The sequence below is a fragment of the Tympanuchus pallidicinctus genome, unplaced genomic scaffold, assembly GCF_026119805.1.
Source record: "Tympanuchus pallidicinctus isolate F22 unplaced genomic scaffold, pur_lepc_1.0 scaffold4, whole genome shotgun sequence".
Lineage (NCBI taxonomy): Eukaryota > Metazoa > Chordata > Aves > Galliformes > Phasianidae > Tympanuchus > Tympanuchus pallidicinctus.
The window spans coordinates 28,560,579-28,581,269 of record NW_026294758.1 but is presented as its reverse complement, the minus strand read 5'-3'; the positions used below and the strand labels follow the sequence as shown (position 1 = coordinate 28,581,269).

The 20,691-nt window shown below is 34.4% G+C and overlaps 1 protein-coding gene across 8 annotated transcripts in view; it reads left to right on the top strand.

Annotated features, from left to right (window-relative positions):
- The window catches only part of PAM (peptidylglycine alpha-amidating monooxygenase), a 123,055-nt gene that overhangs the window by 59,699 nt on the left and 42,665 nt on the right, over positions 1-20,691 (top strand). For all 8 annotated transcript variants that reach the window (XM_052700994.1, XM_052700992.1, XM_052700987.1 and 5 more), the window contains 7 exons: positions 6,025-6,112; positions 12,631-12,716; positions 14,422-14,505; positions 19,018-19,066; positions 19,551-19,618; positions 20,293-20,373; positions 20,488-20,564. In XM_052700994.1, coding sequence (XP_052556954.1) covers positions 6,025-6,112; positions 12,631-12,716; positions 14,422-14,505; positions 19,018-19,066; positions 19,551-19,618; positions 20,293-20,373; positions 20,488-20,564 — 533 coding nt within the window. The remainder of the gene's footprint in view (positions 1-6,024; positions 6,113-12,630; positions 12,717-14,421; positions 14,506-19,017; positions 19,067-19,550; positions 19,619-20,292; positions 20,374-20,487; positions 20,565-20,691) is intronic.

Here is a 20,691-nt window from a genome sequence, read left to right as displayed (position 1 = left end):
TAGTAGTTAAGGAGCTGCATGCAAATGCCTCTGGCAATCAATATCAAACAGTCCCATTTGTGAAGTATTGGCTTTCTGTCCTCTGGATGGATACTTAATTCTGCTCCACTGAGCAGGCTGTTTATTTACCTGCTGGTGTAGACTGTAAATCCTTTGCACTTACAGTCAGCTTTGGCTGCGGTAAGATTTTATTTATCTAAGAGGCAAAAAAGCAAATGAAAAAGAAAAAGAAACAAAATAGAGCAAAAGCAACCTAAACTCTTCCTTCTGTTTTGTTTTTGTTTTGTTTTTTTTTTTAATGTTATCACATGAATAAGGTGGCAGACAAACACTTGGAAATAGTACCAAAATGGATTTGCAAAACAATGAGTCTGTAAAGAGGCTCTTCCCTGCACTTTTGATGTTTTTCTTGCTTGTGAAATGTTCTGATAAAGAGTAAAGGTGATGATTTTCCTGATGGAAGTTTCATTATCAGAATGTTCGTTAAACTGAAATCTGTTTTTTATTCCCTGTTGCCATTTAGAATAATGTGATGGAAATTCCGTGTAGCTTTTGTTATAGGGTATTGAGGAACTGTTGTTCCATGTTAATTTCTGTGTGGAAATCCTTTGGAAATAGAATCTCATTTTCAGATTTTCTTGTTACTTTATGTTAAGTGAAAAAGACTTTTTCAATTCTTTATCCATATATTGGTTTGGTACAGAAATTGGCTTCTAACAGTGAAATTACACTTTGGCTGTTTGACCCCAGAGGAAAAAAAGTTAAACAAAAACAAACAAAACCAACAACAACCCACAAGAGTATACAATGGATTTGATGTTCATGTTAATTTTCTAATGAACTGTATTTACTATGCAGTATGTGCAGTTGACTTTTTTGCTTTCAAGTAATTCATAGAAGGGCATACCACTAACCTGTTGCTTGTGCAATTTAGATTTAGTGCTTCATTGAATTGCAAAATTGCATAGCTCAAATCTTTATTAGATTGCTGCACATTTCCATCTGTCAATTGGTGCTAACGTGTATAAAGTCTATAAAAATACGTTCTGTTATATGCATTTAGAAGGATTGACTAAAGCAGTTTTGTTAAAAGTCCAGTTTTCTGCAAAATCTCAATGTGACTCATGCCAGGCAACTCATTTCTTTTAATCTGAAAAGTGAACAGCTTCTATTCTTCAGATGTTTTGTTTTTACCAGCTTTTTATCTTCAGCTTTCCAATGATCACCATGCTTGAGTAAATGTATTGCAAAGCAGTGTAAAGTCTGGAAACAAAACCATTCTAGTATTTAGAAGGAACTTTGGACAGGAAGAGGAATTTCACTGAAAAATTAATGAGAACATTCTATTCTGTGAACATAATTGTTTCCCACAAGAGTGTTGCATAAAACCTTATATTTGAATGGCTTGAAAATAATTTAGGATTGCTTTTTTCTTTGGTCACTTCCACCAAAATAGAGAGAAATGTGGTCAATCTTAAGCATGTGATCAGTTCCTTCTGTCTTCAGGGAAGTCACTGAAAAGTGATATCAACTGAATGGATTTCCAATGTTAGAGTCAATGTTCCAATGTTAGAACCAACAGAAGTGGTCTGTTTATCAAAAGAACTAGATTGAAACTTATTTAATTGCAGAAAATGTAGGGTATATCTAACTGACCTACCTTAAGAAATACATGAATAACAAATTATAACTTCTTCTCAGGCAAGAGATTTTTTTTTGCTATAGGCATTGCTACTCAAGAAACACGATGAGTAGTGATGTTTTGTGTAATGCTTTGTTAATGTTACAAAACTTGATATTTACTTACTTGCACGGATTTATTTTTTGTGGCATAAATAAGCACAAAATTGACATGGAACTAAATTTTTATTTTTAAAAGCATCCTGTCTACACTTTTAAATGGTTTAAGCAGAGTCTGCATTCATTGGATTGGCAATAGATTGTGTAATTAAGTCTCATTAATTACTGTGATAGCATTTGACAACTAACAGATGTACTGTTGCACTGACTTGCCATTCACCAAGATATGGAAAAGATAGTGTTTGTTCTCTGGAACTTCAAAAGGCACATACATGTGAATGATACACAGAATGAAAACATAAAACTGAGTTGCTGATATAGTTCAGTGGTAAATCTGAGACCAGAACTCATGTTCCTGCCCCCAGTTCAATTTATTTACATAATACTGCCAACTAAATTCTCTCACTTATGTTTTTTCCTTTATTTTCCTGTTTGCCTCCGTTTAGTCTGTTCTTCAGAAGGGCTTGGAAGAACAAGTTCTGTCCGTTAATAGAACATGCAGCAGGGCAGTTTTGATGAAATACGACTTGTTTTGGTGTTTGTTTTTTTTTTAGCATTGCATGTAGGTTGTACTGCATGCATTAGTAAGTAGAAAATATTGTCCATAACTTTCCAGTATTTCCTATCAAATTTGTATTTGAGGACTTAGAATTCTGACTTCAGCTTTGTTATTTCCTGAAGATTTGAAACTAGCAGACTGTTAAACTAGCACAGGAGCAAGGGGTATAACTTCATACTGCAAAGCTGGGAGGGTGCTGTACCAGAGCCTACCAATTAGTTGAGGGTCCATTCTTGGGCAGTAACAAAAGAAGAAACTGAGCAAATTTAAGGACTGTTAACAAATTACAAGTAGATATAGAGCAAGTTTTGCTCTAGAGGCCTTTTGTAGAACTTTTATTTTTCTTCCTTGCGTGCTGCAAGGTTGTTTCTCTGGTATGGTGTATATGAATTTCCCTATTAAAAAGTGATAATGCCTGTGCTATATTGAAGACCTCTAATATCTGATCTACCAAACTGTGAACACTCGTGATACTCTTGTGTATGAATTAAATTATATTGAAAAAAAATTATTTTTTTAAGGATAACAACAATTATGGAGTTTTCACTCCTAAAGATGAACATCCAAGAAATCAATTTTTTTAAGCATACACCTTTACTACGCTTTGATTACTGTCCTGTTTGTTCTTTTCTGTTCCTTCTAAAGTTTGTTGCTCAAAGTAGTACTTGCAGATTCAGACTGAATTCACATTTACTTTATGTAATGAAACTTATTTCAGTAATCACTCTGTAGTGCTTATCTATGCATTAAAAATAATAAAAAAAAAAGTTATAGAAGTGTCAATTTATGTAACAGCTATAGCTAAAAGAAACTAAATTGGAAGTAGCAATGGGATTTTCCTTTTCAAACTATACTCTTGTGGGTTTTTTTTCCAAACTGAGTATTTTGTATTATGTAGAACAAGATTAACAAATGAAGTACATGTAAATCATTTGTTAAAAAAAGAACAATAAACTGTATCTTTCTAGAAGTTCTTTTATTAAAAAATGTTGAATACCTACTTCATTTTGAGGGCTTTTGTAAGTCTCAATCTTGAGTGAATTTGCAACAGTGAACAGGAAATGAACAGAAAGAATTCCAGTCAGGTATTACAGCATGTAAATAGCACTCGTAGTATGCCTATTAGTTTTCTAATTTGGGATGATAAAATTGTTTTGTTTTTGTTTATCTTGTGTAAAAACAGTCAAGTCAGGTGCTGGTATTCTGTTAGGCCAAAACCACCTTCTGCAAGTCGTCACAGTCATTTAAATATTGAATTTTGTTATGCTTCTTATTTTAAAATGTAGTGGCTGTCAACTAGAAGAATAACTAGAAGCTTTGGTTTGATATTTTTTAAGGCTTTGGTAGTAACAGATATTGTATTTGACTTGAATCTCATGCTGGTTTGCATGACTTTTATAACTTATATCATTTTTAAATTGCTTTTTTTAAAAAAAAAAAACAACTTTTTTTGAAAACAGTGTTTGTAATAGTGTTTGCTTGTCAGTGTTGCTAAGAAGATATCTACATAGGAAAGGGTAACTGACTGCAAAACTTTCTTTAGCTCACAGACAGACTGAGATGCCTTTCAGCTCTTTCTTTCAGAAGCATTGATGAGATATGAGCTAAACTAGTGCATGCGAGTGGTTCAAACACAGATGTGATTTTGCTTTGCTAATTATATTCTGTCTGTACTAGTACTACTTGTTAAGCTGTTTGAAGTACATTTTATAACAGTGCTTAAAAGTCCTAGCCGTACACTGGAATGTCACTGCAGTAGACATTGTGCAGAAATAAAGGATGTTTGGACAGTAATTAAAAAGATGAGAGGTTGGCATGGAATTAAAGAGAAACAGTGACATTTGTAATGGCTGCAGAGATTTGCAGTTGAGAGGGCCTGTGGTTGAATTTGTCTATTGAAAGCTGTCTTTCTAAGTGTTACCTACAGTACATTTTGTACAAGTATTGAGTTGTGCAAGAAAAATTGTTCTAGCTGCTTATGAACTATTTAGAAATATCCTCTCACAGATGTTGGCAACAGCAGCATAAACACTTGGAAAATTTAGTCTGCATAGTATGACATGTTATCCATCCCATGCATGAGTTAATCATAGTTTCACTTTGTTAATGACAAAAATATCAAAACAAAAGGTCTTTCTCTAATGCAGATCAATTTTATGGCTAAGGACTGAGTAAAATTTTCCAGTAAAAAGATGGCTATGTACAGTCTTTGAATTCTAATCTTTCAGGCAACTGGAATGATTCTGTAAATTCATTCTTAAGAATATGTGGTACTCTTTCCTTCCTCTCTTCCCTCAACATGTGGAGACACCCCTTATTTTTCAAACCTGACCCTCAACTCTATCATGCTTGTTTCTTAACAACCCATCCTGGCTGCATGGTTTATATTCAAGATAGATAGCTAGCTTTTGAATTCTGTGCCTTGTCTTCTGGCAATACTACTTCACTTTTCACTACAAACCTAAGCTCCAAAAAGTGGGGTTGAAAGCTGTCTGTTTGGATTTTTTGTTCCTTCTGTAGAATTGGGACAATAATCCACATCATTGTTCACCTCAGAAGCTCTGTGTCAGCTGATAAACTTGCAAATTTATGAAGCAGAAGTGGCTTATGTGGTGTACAGCTTCATTGTCTGACCATACTAAGATCCTTGAAAACTTGGAGACTCCTAAATGTCTATGTCTAATGTCAGGAGTGACTCATTTTTTGGATGTTCTGCTGTTGAATAAGGTTAAAAATGCTCCAGCCCATTCCTCTGTCACATATTAAGAAAAATTCCTTTATATTGCTTGCATCTGGCACAGCATTTCTGTAATAACAGAGGAAGTTACACAATTCAGCTTGTTTTATTTTTAGAAATTCTGTCATTGTAAGTTTATGATCAGTATTACTACATTGTGATATTGGTAACTTTTTTTCAGTAGTGAACAGGATCTTGAATATTTGAGAAATGAAAATAATGGCTTTCTGGTACTTAATGACAAACAGACATTTGAGTACTGAATGTCGTCGTTTTCCAATTTTCTAACAATGAGAAGTATTTAGGCAACAGGATTCTGTTGTCTTTTAGGGAATATTATTTTCCATTCCAGAGGGTTTGTCAACGTCAGTAAGAATAAATCATAGTTCTCTTCTTGAACTATAGTCCCCAAAAGGATGCAGCAAAAGTGTAAATCGTGAAATGCTGAGAAAAGATAGGATTTCAACTAGTGTGTGCATGATAATAGTTGCTCTTAACTCTAACTTCATGTTTGTATTTTGATGAAAAAGCTAAAAAGAACTTTAAAAAGTACTGCTAAATTACAAGTGTAAATTTTGAAACTAAATTTACATATGACTAGTTACTACAAAAACTGTGATTTGAGATTTATTGGCATGTCTACTAAGTGTTTTATTTAACTATTGGGGAAAATAGAAAGGTTTTGAGTGGAAACTTGGAATTTTTTATTCAATCACTAAATGAGATACAGTAACTACTTGGGTGAAAGGCTGTTGAATGAACGTAAGCAAAAGCTTGTAAGTGGAGTGAAAAAGGTAAATAAATGGTTGGGGGGAATATGTACTTTGTTTCCAGTATTACAGAGAACTGTTAACTCAAAGTGCTCTTTTTTGTGTAAATTGCAGTGAGAGTACGGGTAACTTATTTATTTTATCATTTTGTTTTTCAGTTGACTTTAAACCTCACGCTAGCATGGACACTGTCCATCACATGTTGCTCTTTGGATGTAATGAACCCTCTTCTAATGAAAATTACTGGTAAGAATTGGCAGCTTGCTTCCATTATTGTGTCCAGACGTTCTTGTGTTGTCTGCACATATACTGTTTCTTTTAGAAGTAGAAAAAAATCAAAGAAAGAAACATATAACATAGCAGTCTTTCTACACTTGTGTTTTTTGGTTTTTTTTCTTAATTGTATCATCTGTAATGTGCAAGAAAATTTTCACTGTCTCTGGCCTCTTTCCTGTAAACACAGTGTGCAGGGTGTCATTGGGTACCGAGAAATCTAGGCTTCTAATTAGAAGGGTTTTGTCATTTTTGTATTTAAGAGAATAACCTGCTTTTCGAAATAAATACTGAAGCACAGTTAGAGCTACAGAGAAAATGAAGTTATCCATGGGAATCATTAAGCAGGCTGTAGCTTCTTATTCAAAAGATTTATGTGATGCCAGTTAGATTATGAGAATAAAAATGGTAAGCTTTTTTTTGTTTGTTTATTCTAAATCTAGTTGCCACTAGTCTCTAGTGTAGCTGTAGCAGCTCTAATTACTATATGTATATGTACATATAGTTACATATATTTAAATATTTAAAACGCAGAGTATACCATTAATTCAATTTATATGAAGTTATGCCTACATAAAGCTATGTATATGGATATATGTTCAGAGTTTCTTTACTGAGAAAAAAGTATAGTCAACCTGCAAAAGCAAGGAAACTTTGAGGAAAATAGTGCTACATGGAAAACTACTATACATAATGCAGTTTTTTTGTCAAAATCTTGGTCAGCATTTCTTGTATTTCTGTTCTGACAGACATACCAGTTACAGTATTTAGATGAAATTCCTGCAAATAATTAATAAATCATCTGAATTCAATAGGTACTGTTTTATGAGTTTCGAAAGGACTCATGTAATAAGGATTTTTGTTTGTTTGTTTCAGGAAAACTTTGTCACCTCCTTTATGTCCTTAGAGTTCTGTCATAGTGCATTTGGACAGATTTTGTGGACTGGAAAAAGATGCAATGTTGTGCTTAATCTTCCTAGAGAGGGAGATCTGCTTTAATCTTGTAGACAAGAATTTTCTGTGGAGAGCACTCTGAGGCTTAGGGTGATTGGTCATAAAGACATACATGCTCTGTAATCTTAATTTTTGGCAGTTCTTGTGAACCAAAGTTCACACTGAAGTTAACACGTTTATCGATTGACAATTTGAGTTAAGTAGATGTAAGTCAAAGCTTCCTCTCCCTTTTTTTTTCTTTTTTAAATTACCAGCATCATTTTTTTTACATGGTGGACATACTTCAAGCTGTTTGAGACAGCAGTCAGTAACAAAACAACCTCACGTTTTGATTTCATTGATGATGGGGAAATATCTACTTTCAATAGTATTTACTCATTCTATCAGGTGTTTTTCCTACATGATACTTTTCTGAACAAATATTTTTGTATGCATTCCTCGTCTTTCTTATTTTAAAATTCTCACAAGCTTTTAGTTTATGAGAGGGGAAACTACTACTGGGAGTTTTAGAGAAAGCTTAGTCCCCAGCTTTGCTTCTCTTTATATCTGTATGGAAGAATATTTTATCAGGTGTCCAGAAGGATGTAAGGAAAGTGAAGAATAAGGAAACAAAATCCTTAAATTCCTCAAGTGGTCTGGTAATTGACCAGAATAAATAACCTCCAAAATGCCTAAGTTGTGAGAACAGAGAGAAGTTGTCAGGGCCACTAAAACCACTGATAATGTAAAGAATTAGTAATTAGAGAATGAAATCACTAATGAAATTAGTAATCTGTCAGTAACTTCTCCTTTCTTTCAAGTTTTCAGGCAAGACTAGGTAAGATACATCTACAGATTGTATAAAACTTGCACTTACTGTGACCTGTATTTAACCTAACAGGTTAAATATAGTTTTGTTTTTTGTTTTTCTGGTTGAGTTCTGTAATCTCACTCTACCCTCTATATACTTACCAAGAAGATAACTAGAGTTGGACTCTAGGGCTAATAGTATAGTGTATTTTATTTAAAAAAAAAAAAAAAAATTAAAGTAGCACTTCTAATCTTTCCATGGTGGGTGGAGATGAATTAATCAATATGATACGATAAACTTTCATCAGAAGTTTTATTTACCTTTTTCCTCTCAGCTGATGGTTCTAATATTGACAATGAATATTGCAGTCTTTTCTCACAAGAAAAATAGCTTATTTAAAAGTTTAGGAAAAACGTTGAACTCTGAAAGCATTGTTGATTTATGTTCTCAGCAGACAGTTTTTCTGCGTTCTTTGTGCCTTATATATTAGAATATAGTTTTAAAGCGTTTAGGCTTTTAACAACGTGTGACCTTTTCAAACCAATTCAAGTCTTGTGTGTCATTCAAAACCATGTAGATTGTCCTTGTAGCGTGATTTAACATGTCTGGAAATAATTTTTTCAAGATGAAAGCTTGAGGTGATGCCTCAGTCATATCTAGTTGATGTTCTAAAGATCTAGCTTAAATGTTAAACTTCTTCAAGGTGACAGAGCACTTGGAACAGGCTGCCCAGATGGGCTGTGCAATCTCCTTCTCTGGAGGCATTCAAAACCCACCTGGACTCGTTGACTAACCTAGGTGTTACTGTTCTGACCAGGGGCATTGGACTAGATCATCTACCAAGATCTCTTCCAATCCCTGACGTATTGCGATGCTGTCATGTTTGGTTCCTGAACTTTCAAATATAAAGAGATAAATCAAAAGCTGAAAAAGTTTTTCAAAGCTGAATTTTGACTCAAATCAGGCTTATGATTAGAGTTCAGGTATTGTTTGCTTCCTGACTGTATCATCACTTTTCTTAAAAAAAAATGATTGCCCAGCAAAGAGAACTCACCAGTGGCAGCGTGTGCAGTGTGGCATTCATTCTTGACTGGTATACTTAATACCAAATGATGAAACTAATTAGTGTTGTATTTAAATCTGGTATTTCTGATTTTTTTTATATCCAGGTTTTAGTCAAATATTACTATTTTTTTTCCAGTATGTTGTTTCTGAGGTCAAGTATTTGCTTTAAATTCTGAAAAATTCTTCATTCATTCTCTCATCATTTCATATGTTGTTGCATCAGACTGCACCATTTCATTTTGCACTGCCTGTAGTCATCTGCAAGGCTAGAAACATCATCACATCTGTTCTACATAATGCAGAACACAAAAGCTAGGTTTTTTTGCCTTTTTTGTATGCAAGTAATGTAGTATGCATGTGTATAGCCATGTATGTCTACATCTGTAAATGTTTCTATGTATTCCTTAATTGAATGTTCAAATGTAGAGAATCTGTTACACATTTTTGTAAGTCACTGTAGGGAGTAATAGCTACATAAGTAAGCATACTACTAATGTAAATTTGCTGGCTTAATTTGGTTTTCAACCACAAGAAACAATTTGGTTTAAGGAATTGTGGAGACTGTCCTGTTAGTTTTCCACTGTAAAAAAGCTCTTAAAAAATAATAACGAAATAACAATTTAAAATAAAATTAAAGACATCTGCTCCTTGATCATAATTGGCACTAAAAGTATCAGAGCTGATTCATCAAAAGGTGTGACTCTCCATAGGTTGTTACTCAGAATTTCAGAGCCTCTTGGCAGGACAAGGTCTAATGCAATCTCAAACCCTGTGCTGAAATGATCTCCTATTTCAGATGATTCATAAGCATAAGCTGTAATGGGATTAGGCATGACAACTATATATAGCTATCCAGTCTAAACAAATGCGTAAATTCAGGCCATAGATCACCACCCAGTAATTCCTCCATTAGACTAGTTGCTTTTGTTGGCAATAGATGATGATTTTGGAAGCTTTTAACTGGAAGAACTGCATCTTTAGTTCCAATAAAAGTTGCAAAATATGTTAAGACTGTTGATCATTGATTGAGAAGAATGTGTTTATGAAGTTCGTAAGATCTTTCAAAGTCAGTGTGGGGAAGGCATGAGGAACTAGATAAGAGGCAATCAGAAAAGCCTGTTCTCATGCAATAGGTTAATTTTTTTGTGTGTTTGTAAACTTACACTTTTCTAATTTCCTGCTAGTGTTTTCTTTTTCTTCATCAACTGTCTTATCTCTTCTTTTGAATCTACTTTGACATTGGTTTTATTATCTGAATTTACAAGATCAGCAGTGTTGCCTAAATGGAAGTTGACAGTTGTTTAAGCATAGCAAAAGAGCTGTGTATTTCTTCTTTTTTTCCTCCTGATACCCAAGAGAAGATTAGAATAGCTTATCTTTTCTTTGGTTGGTTGATTTTTGCCTAGCTGTTGTGATAGAATATCCTTATGTGACAGACCTTAGCAAGAATTGTGGTTTAATGAAGGTAAGATGGCCAGACGGTGGCTGCAGAACTGTGACTATGCTTGCTTATGGTTTCTGCTCTTGTTCCTCCCAGCCAGCCTTCCTAATGTATTCTGACCTGTGCAGCCCAGTAGTTGGTTAGATCCATGCAGTCTTCTGTTGTATTAACTTGCACCAGTTGAAAGCTGTACAGATTTTTCCCTGCAGCTGTATGGCTTTTTTGTTTTTTTTTCAATTAACCTTAAATAGGTTTCTCTTTGGGATATGTTTCACTGGAGGATAGGATGGGTGGCGAGGGGAGACATGAAGGGTTAGGAGATCAAGTTAGTTTTTTTGAAGGTCTAGAAATTATTTGCATTACAGTCAAAACTAGCAAGGGGGTAGAAGTGATATCTTCCCTTTACTCTAGGTAGTCTAGTGATCATAGCAGTGCTTTCTGTCAGAAGAAAACAGTAACACTTTGCTGCATTAAGGCTTTTGGGATTGATAGAAACTCATAATGTCCAGCTGAGCTGCTTTGCTGCTTTTTCCTATATACATCTAGAACTAGTTACCTCTGGAGGTGAGCAGACCAGGATGAATCCTCATCTGAGAGGCATCCTCAACAAAGAAGTCACAGAGCCTGCATCTGCTAAAAGCCCTTGTTTTTTATCTGTATTCTTTTTGCACTGTGTGTGAAACTTTATTTTTCCCAGTTTTTCTTTTACCAGCAGTGGTAAACAGAGAAAGCTGTGCCTTCCATGTGCACAAGGAAAACAGAGGTGACTGGTGGCAGTCAGTATGACTTCACTAAGAGTGAATTGTGCCTGATGAATATGGTGTTTAGTGAATTTGATGATTGCAGTGAGTAAGGGGTTACAGCATTAATGAATAAGGGAAGAGCAGTAATGTCAACCATTTGGACTTGTGAGAAGTGCAGAATGTTCTTGTTTGTAAATTGAAGATAGCTTTGTCAGATGGGCCACTAGCTGGTTAAAAAAATTTCTGGATAGCTACACTCAGTTGTAGTCAACAGCTCAGCGTCCACGTGGTTGACTGTATTGTTCCTTTGGGTTGGTATTGGAAGTATGCCATTGAACATCTTAGTAACATGGGCAGTATGATTGAGTGCAGTTCACAAATGATCCAAGATCTGGTGAGGCTAACATCCTGCTGAGGGGAGGAGTTGTCTTCCAGGGGGACCTTAATAAACTTGAGAGGAGTGCCTGAGTGAACCCCAGCAAGTTCAAGAATGCCAAATGCAAGGTCCTTGGCCTGAATTACGTGTCCTTGCCCATGGCAGGCGTTTGGAACTAGATGATCCGTAAGACCCCTTCAACACAAACCATTCTGAGTCGGTTTTATTGCAGGCTGCTTTCTGAGCACATTTTCTTCATCTGTTTTGTCTGTTGGTTTCTGATAAAAAAATATCCATGCAAATAGTAGATACCTTTAAAACAAACAAGGAAACCACTCAGACAAGAGGAGCTATTTCACTTGTGTTGCTGCTCAGTGGCGTTTGCCTTTGTAGGTGTTCTAAGGAAGACAGCGTTGCAACATTTTGGCCACAGAGGCTAGCATCAAATCATAATTCTTTCAGGAATTTCATGATAGGTAGCTTGACATGAACTTCTTTTTTTATAATTTTCTACTTAAAAACAAACAAACAAACAAACTGGGAAACTGTACTGTAAACTAAAAATTTACAGCGCTATGCTGGCATTAACTTCAGGAAAGAGTATGAGTGCATCTACTTATTGCTTCTTAAGCAGTCTTTTTGCATGCTTTTAATTTCCAGTGATCTTTAGATGAATTCTGAATATCGTTTTTTTATTTAAAATGATCGTATCTATGTTATCTTAAAGCTGAGGGAAGAAAAGAGTGAAAAAGATGGGTGATGTAAGGATAGCTGGGAAAGTAATCTACATTAAAAGAAACATGTCTAATCAAATTATGTCCAAAAGCATCTTCATACATCTTAGGGCGGTGAGGCCCTGGCACAGCTGCCCGGAGAAGCTGTGGTGCCCGATCCATGTGGGTGCTCAAGGTTGGATGGGGCCCTGGGCAGCTGAGCCGGTGAGGGGCAGCCTTGCCCATCTCAGGGGTTGGAACTGGGTGGACTTTGAGGCCCATTCCAACCTAAACCTTTCTGTGATTCTGTGAGCTTAAAATTAGTAATTTTCCATATAATTTACCTGTTGATTTCAGATTTCAAAATTAAAAACGTTTCCTTTTTTTTTTTCTTTGCTGATAATTTTAGGGACTGTGATGAAGGAATCTGCAAAGACAAATCAAATATTTTGTATGCCTGGGCAAGAAATGCTCCACCTACCAGGCTACCCAAAGGTATCGTACGTTTATGTGAAGTCCTTGTGTACAGGGGCAGAGGAGAGGATGTGGAGATGAGCAATGGGCATATCTAGGAAACTTGTGTGAAATCATGTTTAGTTAATGGAACGAGTATGAACCTAAATTTCATAAACTGGGAATATGTTGTGCTAGCTAATACACTTGTGGTTTCTTTTTTTGTTGTCCTTTTTGCTATATCATTATGGTCTTCAGATGGGAGAATAAAAGTAACAGTTAGTGCTTTATTTCTAAATAACATTAATCTCATATTTCTTACTGTGTCTTTTTGGAATGTATACATTGAATGTATTTTTTAGTGGCACAGTTAATGCTATCTCTCTGAAATTGAGTTGAAATATTTCTGTGTTAGGAAAGTATAGACAAATTTAATCTAAATAATTATTTTTTTTTCTGTGTTAAGTATAGTGGATAATTTTACTTGGTTTTAGTTTCTTGGTATTTCATGAAGATGAGCAACGTGCTTATTTACTCTTTTGAATGTATGAGTCCATTTTGCTGATTTACAATCAAAATCTTGTAGGCTACAAATAAGACGCGTAGAAGTTGTATCTGTCTATATACATATAACCTTGAAAGTGAGATTCTTTTTCTCTTTTACTGCCTCTTTTTATTAACCATGAACAATACATACATACTGTCATCAAGGGGTTTATTTGAAATACAATTTTCATGCTTATTGCCATAAATGTTAGTTGATTTGGTTATCAGAATGTCAATTTAAAAAAATTGTTGCTTAGAGGATTCTGTGGAAGTCTGTTGTTTGCTCTGCTGTTAAACCTCAGCTTGTAATAATTTTTCTGCCTCTAAGCTGCCTAAAAATACAAGGTATTGTTTTTTTTTTATCATAACGATATCATGCTTCTCAACAGGGAAACTGCAGTCCCTTTTATAAATTGGCTCCTGCCATGAGCAGTTTTAATCTACTGGGATTCAATGTCTGTAGAAGTTAAAATTGCTTCTGGTGCTGCTTTTCTAGAGCACTCGTATAACCAGTTTAGAGAATTCCCTTTGTGATGGTGGTGATCTTTTGCAATTTCATTATTACAAATTATTTCAGATCCCTCTATTTTCTTCTCTGCCCGCTGTTGCTTCCATTAGCAAGTAAAATAGCTTCATGAGTTCCACAAGACATTTTCAGCATACAATGTTAATTGTTGTCTTAAAGTAGTTTACCGCTGATCTTTTTTAATTACTGTTTCTTACCTTATTTTACAGTGTGTTTTCAGTTAGTCAGCCTTACTCAGTTTGTGTTCTTCACAGGTAGTAGGAGAGACTGGGAGATGAGAGGAAAATTATTCCAAATTCTGCAGGGATGACGAAAATCTGATTATTATTATTATTATTTTTTTAGTTATTACTTTATCAATTATATTATGTGCGTAATATATACCTCGAATCTGTGATCGGAATTTTGTGTTTAGAGAATTCTTGGCTTGAAATAGGTATCTGATCATTAATAACTAAATTTTGTTCTTACATTTTTAATCTGGGAAAGTGTGTCATGACAGTAGTTTTCCTGAGTTTTACGCTTCATTTATCTCAGTAAAATTATATACCCTTTCTCTCTAGGCTGTTTCAGTGATTTGTATTTGATAGATCTGTATTTTTGGTAGATATGTTCAGCCCTGGTGAACTAAATTACATTTTATTGTTTCTGAAAGCCTTGTTTTCCTACCCATAGGTGTTGGATTCAGGGTTGGAGGAGAAACAGGGAGCAAATTTTTTGTACTGCAGGTACACTATGGTGATATCAGTGCATTTAGAGGTATGTATTCTGGAACTTCATTCTGTAAGTTATATTATTTATAGCATTTCAGTTCATTAAGAATATTTACATTATCTGTACAAAAAAATTTCTCTGCTTGTACCACTCACAAAGATAGAGATCTGCAGTCATATTTGTAATAAAGTTAATGTATTAATTTTACTTCTTTAGAGACTTCCTTTCTATCTGGTAAACAGATTTATTTTCTTCAAAGGATACAGAGCAAAGGACTTAAATTAATGAAGTAGATAAATAAATCTGTGTTTAGGGAAAAAATTATTTGCCCCTATGTAATTCCTAATTGTATTTTAGCAGGTTGGAACAAATACGCATGAACACACTTAACATTAATTGAACAGCTGGTGCAGAATATGACATATTACTTGCCAATCAATTGCAGTGTCTGTGTTTGGATTGTGAAGTTGCAAATAGTGGAAATAGTGTTTCATATTTCAAAAAAGGTGAAAGTCATTTCAAGCATGGTAATGCACTTATTGTCAGTCAGTGTTTGGATTGCAATAATGTACATAGAAATATTAATGTAGTCACAGAGTGGTTTGGTCTGGGAGGGATTTTAAAGATCATCCGTTTTAAAGATCATCTCTTCCTCACCCTGCTGTGAGCCCAAAGTCCAACCCAACCTTCAGGAGTGGGAGCTCCATGACTTCTCTGTGCAACCTGTTCCACTTCTTCTCGTCTAATATGAGTTTACCTTCTTTCTGTTAAAGCTGTTATTCCATACTCCTATTCCTCATACCATCTGTGGTATGGGGAATCCCTGCCCATCTCTTCTGTAGTTCATCTTACACAGTGTAAAGCCACAGTGAGGTCTCCTGAAGCCTTCTCCCGTGTGAACAGGCCTAGCTCTTAAAATCTTTCTTCTTATGTATACCTCTTTGCTGCCAATTTTGAGCAATCTAGTGTCCTACTCAGTAGTGTCCTACTGTCTTTATAACTTTTCTGAGGTTGAAGTTTCTTCTGTGACATGAAGACATAATGTGGCATAATGGCAATAATGCTAATGTGGGAAGACAAGTAGGATGAATGAACTGAGTATACTGGAACTATTTAAATGGAAGATGTGTGTAAATGTGCATGACAGAAGTTGAAAGAATTGATTTTCATGGACATGTACAGCCTGTGATTCCTTGCCTGCTAAAATCATGCATAATTAAAGTTACAAACCTCTGAAGAAAACTTGTTAGTTGAAAGCTTGGTCTCCATTATTGCTTGAGGACGGTGAGAGTTCTCAGTGTTCATTTTCTCTTTTAAGTACAATTTATGTGTATGAAAAAAAAATGAGATTAGTAACTCCTATTGCACATTAGTTGAGGATGTGCTAAGAATTTTTTTGGGTTTGACTTGGTTGTCAAATTTCATAGTCAAAAAATCCCTTTTCTCAAAGAAAGAAATGAAAGAAATTGGCACCTGAAATAAAAACCAGCACCTCAACATGACATTCTTCCTTATTACTTGTGTGTCTTCTGTGCAGGACTCCATATAATCAGTGTCATACAAACCCCTAGAAATATGGATATTTAGAAAGTAGGAACTGATAATGATATAATTTAGAAGACAGTACCAGCTTTGTGTACTGTTTCAGTAGTTAAGGAATTTGACTGGATTTTCTCTACTTTCTTTTCAGTTTCAGAGTTTTCACTTTTTTTTCTGTGATGGCCTAAAAAATTATTCTTAAGTTTAAAAAAAAAAAAAATAATAATCGATTATTTTTTACTGTTATTGTGAGTGGAAAATATTTGATTCTGTCTGTGAAAATTACAGTAGTACAAAAATGTAATTTAAATCTAGCAATTTAAGTGTCCTAAACCTTGGTTTTTTTGTGTTCAAAGACACCCAGTAGAGAAATCTTTCTTTTTTTTTTTCCAGAGATTCTTACACACTTAAGGAATTACCTAAAGGAAGCTTTTTTTGCATGGAATGAGATGTCTATTGATAAGTTTAGCTTTCCAATATGTAAGAATATTACACTTTGTATATTAGTATATACACATTTGAAGGAGCAGAAATGATGAAATATACTCAGTTAACTTATTGTACTTTCAATGACTTAGGAATTCAGAAGTGCTGCTCAGAGTTTAATTTTGTGACATGTAGGTAATTGGAAGTATAAAATATTTGACTTGAAATAGTAATTATTTGGGAATTAGCAGAAAATTCTACTTCCTATCAGTTTCTTTTTTGAGGGGAGGGAGGAATATCATATCATAGCTAAAGTTTGTCAACTGTTATATACAACAATTTGTAAAAGAGATATTTCTTCATTTCTTGAACCATAATTAAACTAATTGTACTTTCCTTCTGTCCTTAGCTATGATCCATATTTAAATATTAATATTTAGGAAGGCATTCTATACTCTGCTATCAAAAGAAAACATTCTGTATAATGTCTGTAATTAAAAAACAAGGTGGCAACCAAAAATGGATTGAGTGAAGGTAATGGAGAGGAAGGGTGGCAGGACATGGTGTGTGTAAAAAGCTGTTTAGAAAAATAATAATTGCTCACTTTGACTTTTTCTATTTTTCTAAAAACTGTAAATGTATAAGCTATTTTGACTTCTTATTGACAGCAGATAGTTACAAGTGAAAAGTAGATCAGAAATTTGTTGCTTTTATTACTGCCTATGTGTTTAGCATTCAGATTCAAATGTAAATAAGTCTAGCCATCCTAAGATCTGTGAAGGTACCAAACTTCAGATATGAGTTGTAGAGATAAGCAGTGCAGTTGTTAAAGTGTTTATGATTTATTTCAAGTTTTACTGAAAAAATACATAGAGTCTCAATGCATATAATTTCTTTCATCCTGTATGTCTTGTACCAAAGTCTAACATGGTTTCTTACCTATCATATGATTACCTTTGTAGTTCCCAGCACATAAGAATATAGAAATATTCCCTAGTGTCAATAATAACTTGTTTTAACTTGTTACAAAAGAAAGGTAATCACGTTCTATCAATTTCTGTTTGTAACCTGTTGCATTGTTTGAGCCCAGTATTGACTGTATCTTAATTCTTGTCATTTGATGTTAACTGATCTCTCTTGGTCTTCTATTTGGTCCTTTCCCCATTACTTCTACAGCTTGGTCGTCTTCTCTATCTCCTTTTCTGCCACCTGGCAAATGGCATGCTGGGTGAATGTGTTTACTGAAGGGCTTGACTGTTTTAAAAAGTAAAGTAAAACATTCCATCTTAGAATGTGTTTATCTTGAAGTTTAGATTGCTTTATCAGTGTATAGTATGCTTCTTTACAAACTTGCATGTTAGCACAAAAATGATATAAGCAAGAATGTTATTTTATTGAAAGACTCTCTTAGAGTGTTGGAGATTTTATAAAATCAGCTGAAATATGAAAACAAAGTGACAATGACTGGCTTGGCTGTGTGTGTGATTGTAGGTGAGCTGCAGTTGTCAGTGCTTTATCAAATCCATACTAGATCCCTTACACAGAACGTAGGTACATAAGTCTTTATAACTGAGGCAGTATTATGTGTAGCTTAAGAAAGACACTCGAATTCCATCTGCTTTGAATCAGTTCTCTTTCTGCACTGCTACTTGAATTTTCAGCTGCTTTCCATCTGTTTCATCACAGTTGTTCTCAAAAAAGTTCTCATTAGGTATGCTTTCCAAGCATTCAGTTAGACTACCGGTGTACTCTGGATGGGAGAGCTACCATTCCAGTGAAAGTTTGCCTTTTGTTGTTGTTGCTGTTAATTACTGATTCAGATTTTTAGATGTGGAAGTGTTTATTATTATTTAATAATGAAAGGCTGTGTCTAATGGTTTTTAAAAAATTACTGATTCATTTTGTTCTGTATAGTTCCACTGTCGTCACAATCCTTCCTTCTGTTCAAAGACACTGGTTTTTCAGTTCTGAATCTTACCTACATATTGATAGGAGGAAAATATGTCTCAAGTTATTACTTGTCAGCAGATGCATAGCAACTCCGATCTCTTTCTTTTCTGAACTTACAGGGTGAAAGGATATGTTTCCTGGCTTTAGAGTTATACCCCTTTTCTCACTGTCGCTATTTTTTTGTGTTGACATAACTTCACTTTCTTGCAGAACAAAGATTAAAGTCCCAGGACTCCTTTTTTTTTTCCCCTATTTTTTATCAGTATGCAATTTTTCTAAAGCAAAATAGTTTTTCTAGCTATTGCAAAAAACGGCATGGCTTCATCTCCCCAAAACTTGTTCTTAAAGATCTGCAACTTTTAGTGACAAGAAATGCAGTTAGCAAAGCTCTGAAGGATGAAAAGCTATGTGTTATAGGTTTTGCTATAAATGCAATACAGTGATGTTCAGGTTTCGTCGAAGTTGAGTAATATTTCCACTGGAGTTATTTACCAAAAACAGAAGAGCTAAAGACTATTTTGTCTGTTGTTATTTTTTTATACCACAGATTAGTGTCTTTTTTTTTTTTTTTTTACATACTTCTGTATGTATTTTTACATAAATTTAGTTGGCAGTGATTAAACTATTTAATTATTTGTACAGATAAACACAAGGACTGCTCTGGTGTAACTTTGCATCTGACTCATCAAAAGTAAGTCTAATTAAAAATACTGAACCCAGTGCAATTTTTTTTATCAGAAGAGAAGATATTGAAATCGCTTAGATTTCTTTTGAAGTGTCTGAAGTAAAAATATGACAAACTTAAAATATTAAGAATTCCAAAGGAATCTGCTGGCAAAAGCTTTTTTTCCTTCCATGAGATTTGGTGATATGTTGCTGTCAGTGCAGAATTAATCCAAGTTAAGAGGCTCACATTGAGAAATTCGGGATAAGAATAGCAATTATGGAGATAATCTTATGTGTTACTTCACTTATTTTGTATAAGATGCTTTAAAAGCTGTAGTTACATGTGTAGCATAGGAGGGAAGAGAACGTGTTGTGGAGCAGGTTCTGTAGCGCAGTTTCACACGTAAACACTTAGAAATTAGTGATGTTAAACAGTATTGTGTATTGTGTCACTTCTAATTTGGCTTTACAAAGGGTTTGTTTAAAAGAGCTTGGGTTTTGCATTGCAGGCAGCCTTTGATTGCTGGAATGTATCTAATGATGTCTGTGAACACTGTAATACCACCTGGAGAGAAAGGTAAGTTGTAGCTCTACAAAGGGACATGTAGTGTCAGTATCTGATTATTATTTTTTTTCTGCTGATCATGGAAGAAAACGTATCAGAGCCATACTGGTGCAGGAGTTAATTGCTGCAATGAAATGAATTATCACATTTCATTTGCAAAGGAAATCAATCAGTGTTGTAGATAAGTGTTTTACAAAACAGCAATGATCTGTGCAACAATGGAGCTTCTGGGGTTCTTAAAAGTATTTCTTCAATTTGTTGTCCTTTTAAACACTTCTTTACTGATAAAATCCTGCCTATTTTCTCCCCTTTCCCACAAATCCATAAAATTTAGATACTTCATCTGCATTTGTATTTATGCTACATAGTTGAGGTTTACATAAAAGGTCAATTTCAATAAATGAAATAGAGCTGCTCTTTTGAAACTTTCATTCCTATGTTTCTAGTTGGTTAAGAGGTTAAAACATAGAAAATACATTCTGAAAACAAATTTCTGAACATTTTCTACTCACAGTCATATTCAGTAGATTTTATCTGAAACTTAGATTGAATAATCTCAATAAATTAAATTAAAATTCTCTCTTACCCACTTCTTGAAATTACTTTTACCCTAAATGAAGTTCAGTAGTGTAGCTTTTCTCTGTTCGGTAATTAATGTTCTTGTGTTTTTTACCGTATTTCAACAGTGGTTGATGCAGATATTGCTTGCCATTACAAAAGATTTCCAATGCACCTTTTTGCCTACAGAGTTCATACGCACAGACTAGGTAAGAATTTCTTTGCAATCTTAAGTATACCAATCACTTAATGGCATGATATGGAACCTGCAGCATCCTTTTTTAGAAGTAAACAATGTTCACATATGTATTTGTGTGTTCCAGGTAAAGTAGTGAGTGGATACAGAGTGAGAAATGGTCAGTGGACATTAATTGGTAGACAGAGTCCACAAGTACCACAGGTTGGTTATTGGATTTTTATTTTTATTTTTTACTTACTATATTTTCAATTCTAATTGTCTTCATTTAAAACTAAGAAGTTTAACTAATATTACATGCCTTAGATTTGCGTCATGTTTCCACTGGTGC